The following is a 6,000-nucleotide window of genomic DNA, read 5'->3' on the forward strand; positions in this document are numbered from 1 at the left end:
AAGGAATTTCAAATAATTAAACAAATCTTAGATGGTTTCCTTAAAAAAATTTCAAAATACTTTAGAAATTTAAAAAAAAATAAGTTGTAGGTGTTTCAAAAGATTTTAAAGGATTTGAAAAATTTTAGAGAATTTTAAAGGATTCCAAGGAATTTTCAATTGATTACAGTAATTTAATATGATATTTTAAGGGATTTGATATATTTTAAGATATTTTCATAGATTTCAAGTAACTTTCAAATTATTTCAATAATTTAGTGTGAGCTTTTTGAGGATTCTTGAAATATTTCAGGGTATGTTTCAAATTTCAAGATATTTTCAAGCGCTTTAACTAATTTAAAAGATTTAAAAAGATTTTTAAGGATTTTAAATATTTGAGAATATTTTTTGAAATGTCAAGGAATTTTCAACTGATTTCCATAATTTATGGGAATTTCAAAGAATTAACCCAATGTTAAAAGGGTTATTTAAAAAAATTTGTAATACTTTAGAAATCTTTAAAAAAATAAGTTGTAGGTGTTTCAAAAGATTTTAAAGGATTTGAAAAATTCAGAGAATTTTAAAAGATTCCAAGGAATTTTCAATTGATTACAGTAATTTAATATGACATTTTAAGGATTTGATATATTTTAAGATATTTTGAAATTATTTCAATAATTTAGTGTGAGCTTTTTAAGGATTTGAAATATTTCAGGGTATGTTTCAAATTTCAAGATATTTTCAAGCGCTTAAACACGTTTAAAAGATTTAAAAAGATTTTCAAGGATTTTAAATATTTGAGAATATGTTTTGAAATTTCAAGAAATTTTCAACTGATTTTCATAATTTAAGGGAATTTCAAAGAATTAAACCAATTTTAAAAGGGTTATTAAAAAAAAATTTTAATACTTTATAAATCATTATAGAAAGTTCTAGGTATTTGAAAAGATTTTAAAGGATTTGAAAAATTGGAGAGAATTTTAAAAGATTCCAAGGAATTTTCAATTGATCACAATAATTTAGAATGATATTGTAAAGGATTTCATGTATATTTAAGGGTATTTTAATAGATTTCAAGTAATTTTCAAATTATTTTAATAATTTAGTGTGAGATTTTAAAGGATTTGAAATATTTCAGGGTATTTATTGAATTTTAAGATATTTTCAAGAGCTTTAAAAATTTTTAAAGATTTTAAAACGTTTTTAAGGATTTTAAATATTTGAGGATGTTTTGAAAGATCTCAAGGAATTTTCAACTTATTTTTATAATTTAAAGGGATTTCAAAGGATCTTAATAACTTTAGCAGGGTTATTTAAAAAAATTCCAAAGTACTTTCAAAATCTTTAAAAGATGCCAAGGTCTTTCAAAATATTTTCAAGGTTTCGAAATATTTGAAAGTATTTTAAAACGTTCCAAGGAATTTTCAATTTTTTACAGTAATTTAATATAAGATTTTAAAGGATTTGATTTATATTAGGATATTTTAATAGATTCCAAGGCATTTTCAATTGATTTCAATAATTCAGTATGAGATTTTAAAGGATTTGAAAGTTTTTAAGGTATTTTTAAACTTGTAAGGAATTTTCAAGAGCTTTCAAAAATTTTAAGCGGTTTTAAAGGATGCAAAAGTTTTCAGGATATTTTAAAACATTCCAACGAATTTTCAATTTTTTAAATTAAAATTTTACTATTATGTTGAAAGCAATTAAAAATTTTTTTTGTTTAGTCATGCATTTGATTCAAAATTTTTTTGTTGCAGGAACTATTTCTATTAAAAGTTTGTCAACTATTCATTTATATTAATATAACATTTTATAATTACAATATTAACATTAATTATATATATGTAATACCAATAATATCCATATTATATACACCTTGAAAACATAACCTGAAAATCGACGCATACATGAAATTAAGAATCACGCAAAACATCCAAATCGCCAATTTCTTCAATTTCTTTCAAATGGGGAGCGAGACATAAATAGAAGACCACCGAAGTCTTCCGAAGCCTTCAGATCGGCTATCATCGTACAGCAGAACTCCGAAGTCGAATCGTGCATTTTCGGCTTACATACGAACTCACAGTGGTAATCATGCAGCTTCTGTTGGGCGGCTCCCAAACGGTAGGTATGGTGGGGGTAAATTTCATCCACGATCTGGCAGCTATGGATAGCAGTGTCGCTAATGTGATGCTTACGCTTACTGACATTAAAATATATAATTATTATAAATTATATAATAATATAAAAAATTACGTCATTTGTAATTTAAGGTTGGAAAAAAATACCAATGCGTATATTCTGCAAATAATAGCTTATTTTCTTTTAATTCAAAAGATGAATTTGTCTTTTATTAACACAGGTTTTTGAAGAAAAAAATGTGTATTTAACGAGACGTATCTATAACGAAATTTTAATACGAATTGCCTAATTTAGGTTGCTACTAGCAGACACTGGCTTCATTTTTGCAATTAGCAATGATAATTTTTGTTCCTCATTATAAGCTTTATTATGTGACGTCCCTGAATGAAAAAGAACTGTTCTAAGCTGAAAACGTTCTTTCCAGGTATTTATATAGTATTATGGTTTTTTGCAATTGGAAACCTTTACATAAAATGATGAGAATATTCATACATGTTATATTAAACACTAGAAATATATATTTTTTAAATTATTAGGTGAAATAAAAGTTAGTTTTTAGAAATAAAAAACAGCTATTAATTACATAATATACGCGTTATTATGTTGTATCGCCTTAAATCACAATCTACGTAATTTTCGATATTACTGCAAAATCTGTAATAAATATATATTTTAATTTGAATCGTTGTTAAATTGTTCTACGTAAAAAATTACTTCGGAAATGACCCTTCACTTTCCAACAACAAAACCATGTTGGCCTGTGTTATTATTCTGTGCCAAGTTTGAATGGTATTTACCGAGTTATCATTTTCAAATCTTCAACGTAATGTAAAAAATCATTTTATTCGCAATAAGTGCTTGCATTTTTCCCGCACACGTGCGACTCGCACGACATGCGGGACAGAGGGGACCACATGGAAGACACATCTGCGTGGTGCTATGAACTCACGCAATGCGGCCTTAACCTCCATGAGCCGTATCTATAACGAAATTTTGGTACGAATTGCCGAATTTGGTAGATACTAGCAGAAACTGGCTTAATTTTTATAATTAGCAATGATAATTTTTGTACCTCATTATAAGCTTCTTTATGTAACGTCCCTGAATTAAACAGAACTCTTCTAAGCTGAAAACGTTATTTTCAGGTATTTATTTAAGATTATGGTTTTTTGCAATTGGAAATTTTTACGCGAAATTATGAAAATATTCATACATATTATATTAAATGTTAGAAATATATTTATTTCAAAATTAGTTGGTGAAAAATTAGTTAGTCTTTAGAACTAAAAAAACAACTATTCATTACATAATGTACGCGTTATTATTTTGTATCGCCTTAAAACACAATCTACGTAATTTCCGATATTAATGTACAATCTGTAATAAGTATATATTGTAATTTAAATTGTAGTTAATTATACCTGGTTTGAATCGAGCGCCAACAGCGACCAATGAGGGTCGAAATTTGAGAGCGGAGTTCTTTTGTTTTGTTAATGCAGGCATAGACAAGCACACTTGTCGCGAATATGGAAACGAAAGAGAATCGCTGTGGACGTGGCGCGTTGCTTTATAACATGGATCGCTTTGTCATTTAGAAACTAAAGTTTTATTTATTTTTTCATTAACCATTTGTGGTCTCAAGATAAAACTTTCCGAAATTGTGAAGCACATGTATAGCTTCTTATGAAAAAATCTAAGGACACGTATTTAAAAAAATGCGATTTTAGCTTAATAGAATGGAAGCTTCTAATGTGCGCCCTAAGGATTTACATTCATCTTGCACCTTCTTTCCTATTCCTTTACACCCCCCCCCCCCCCCCCCCCCCGCCACACACACACACTTACTTTGTGGAGGAAGGGGGATCTACAGTTTAAGGTGGGTTCCTAACCACCAAGAGCAACAGCTTTAAGTACTTAGAGATAACCTTTTTCTTTAGAGGAACCAGTCCCACGACTCTCCGGAGATGAACAACTCCCTTGTTAGGCTAGTGTTTACCGCATGGGCCACCGAGGCTCTTCCAGAGTGCGAGGCGGGAATCGAACCCGCAAGCCAACGGAGGGGGACCAAAGCCTACGCTTTAGCCCCCACAACCATCGTCCCCCTGATTTTAGTTTAATGAGTTTTCAAAAAAATTACACATTTTTTCTTTTAAGCATAAATGTTGTTATTTAAAAGTACATGTCAATACAAACAATTTTCGAGCTTAAAAAGTGAAATCGGTTAAATGAAACAGAAGATACGGAATATTCAAAAAAGTTGAAAAAGATTTCAAACTCCGATACCTTCGCTATTTTTTTTAATCTTCAAAAATTATTCAAGGGATTTTTTTCTCTAAATAAATAAATTTATACACCGAGTTATAGGAAAATCCCATTCTATGAAGAAAGTTCTTGTTATCACTTGAAATTGACTCCCCTGTATAATAAACTGTCAAATTGACAGTTGGACATTAAACAATGTGAACGACAAAATTGAAAGATTATTATAAACAATCGTTTTTAATCATTGAAATATTATGGCTTCTTAACATTTGTCCTACTTCTCGTGAAAAAGAAAAAATTGATATTGAATAAAAAAATCCTGGCGGGGGGGGGGGGGCGATCATCGATTTCGCCAGCATGTAGATTCGCGCCTGACTCAAAGGTCTCTAAAAACATGAAAGATATATATTTATTTATAAGTAAGCCGTAATAATTTTAATAAACGTGGTCTGGGGTTGTTTTTGTTTTATTTGAATGCACCATGTAATAAATTATTCTTAATTGAGTCATGGTACACCAATCGAATAATCAGGATATAAATTAAATATTTCAGAGAATATTGAATTAATATTAATATCAAACGGAAAATGTGTTACTAGAAAACAATATATGGACAGCTAGCTTGTTATACTAAAAGTGTTGTAGCTTACAATGATCGCATCACGAATTAAAATTTTAAATGAAGATTTGCTTCGTGATAAATGTTATTATTGCATGTTGTACTTTACATTTAAATAGATCTACTTACCAAATTCTGCAGCGAGAGATCTGCCAAAAAGAAACAGAAACAATCCAAAAAGTTGCAGAGAAATCATTTTTCGGTTACAGCAATTATGAAACTTTCCTTGGGGCTAGAGTCGGCGCGGATACGATGAAACCCGTAACGTACGATATCGAGTTCAGGAGTACGTCACAATCACTGTTTAAACTTTCACTCTCAACGATGCATCTAGAGGTAAAGTTACCTGTTAATGCAGGTTTCCGTATGGGCGACTGAAGTCGCGCTACTTGCTTTGCGCGAAGCAGGTCGAGCGATTACTGATTCACACATTTTATTAAATGAGACAAGTCGAAGTGAAATTCGAAAACTTTTTTTAAACATGGATTTTTAGAACAGTCCCATGCAAGAACAACAGTTTCTCATCGACCAACTTGAAAAAACTTCAAGAGCTCTCACTAGAAAAAATGAGGTTTCAAGTAATAACTAAATTACATGTGTTAAGTTTTTCCTACTTCATTTGACTACGTGTACACTTATAGTCCTATATATAAAAACTTGTAACTTTCATTAGTTAAGGCGCATGGTGAAGTTTTTCTTATTCACGTGGTTTATGGCGACCTCTTTTTTAAAATTATAAAATTAATCGAACTAAAAAACTAGATTTCTACTTTTGTTGATCGCCGATAATTATTTCGATTTATGTATTTCTACATTGACTTTTAACAACAGCTGTTATTTTTTAATGAAGTATTATTATGCATAATATTTAATTTTTTTCTCATAATTATTCAATATTTACATTAAATTACTGAAGATGCTTTTCACCAAAATGTGAAATCACTTAATAGCTTTTATATATAGGATCATCAGCCTTATTAAATTGCCATACTTAA

The 6,000-nt window shown here is 29.5% G+C and overlaps 1 protein-coding gene across 1 annotated transcript in view; it reads right to left on the minus strand.

The window, feature by feature from the left end:
* Positions 1-5,410, minus strand: part of LOC117169321 — a 136,071-nt gene extending 130,661 nt beyond the window's left edge. Inside the window, exon 1 of the mRNA XM_033355648.1 lies at positions 5,135-5,410. Within this exon, the coding sequence (XP_033211539.1) occupies positions 5,135-5,201 (67 nt within the window). The 5' untranslated portion in view covers positions 5,202-5,410. The remainder of the gene's footprint in view (positions 1-5,134) is intronic.
* Positions 5,411-6,000: the final 590 nt, after the last annotated feature.

The sequence above is a fragment of the Belonocnema kinseyi genome, chromosome 1 (assembly GCF_010883055.1).
Source record: "Belonocnema kinseyi isolate 2016_QV_RU_SX_M_011 chromosome 1, B_treatae_v1, whole genome shotgun sequence".
In the NCBI taxonomy this organism is placed as follows: domain Eukaryota; kingdom Metazoa; phylum Arthropoda; class Insecta; order Hymenoptera; family Cynipidae; genus Belonocnema; species Belonocnema kinseyi.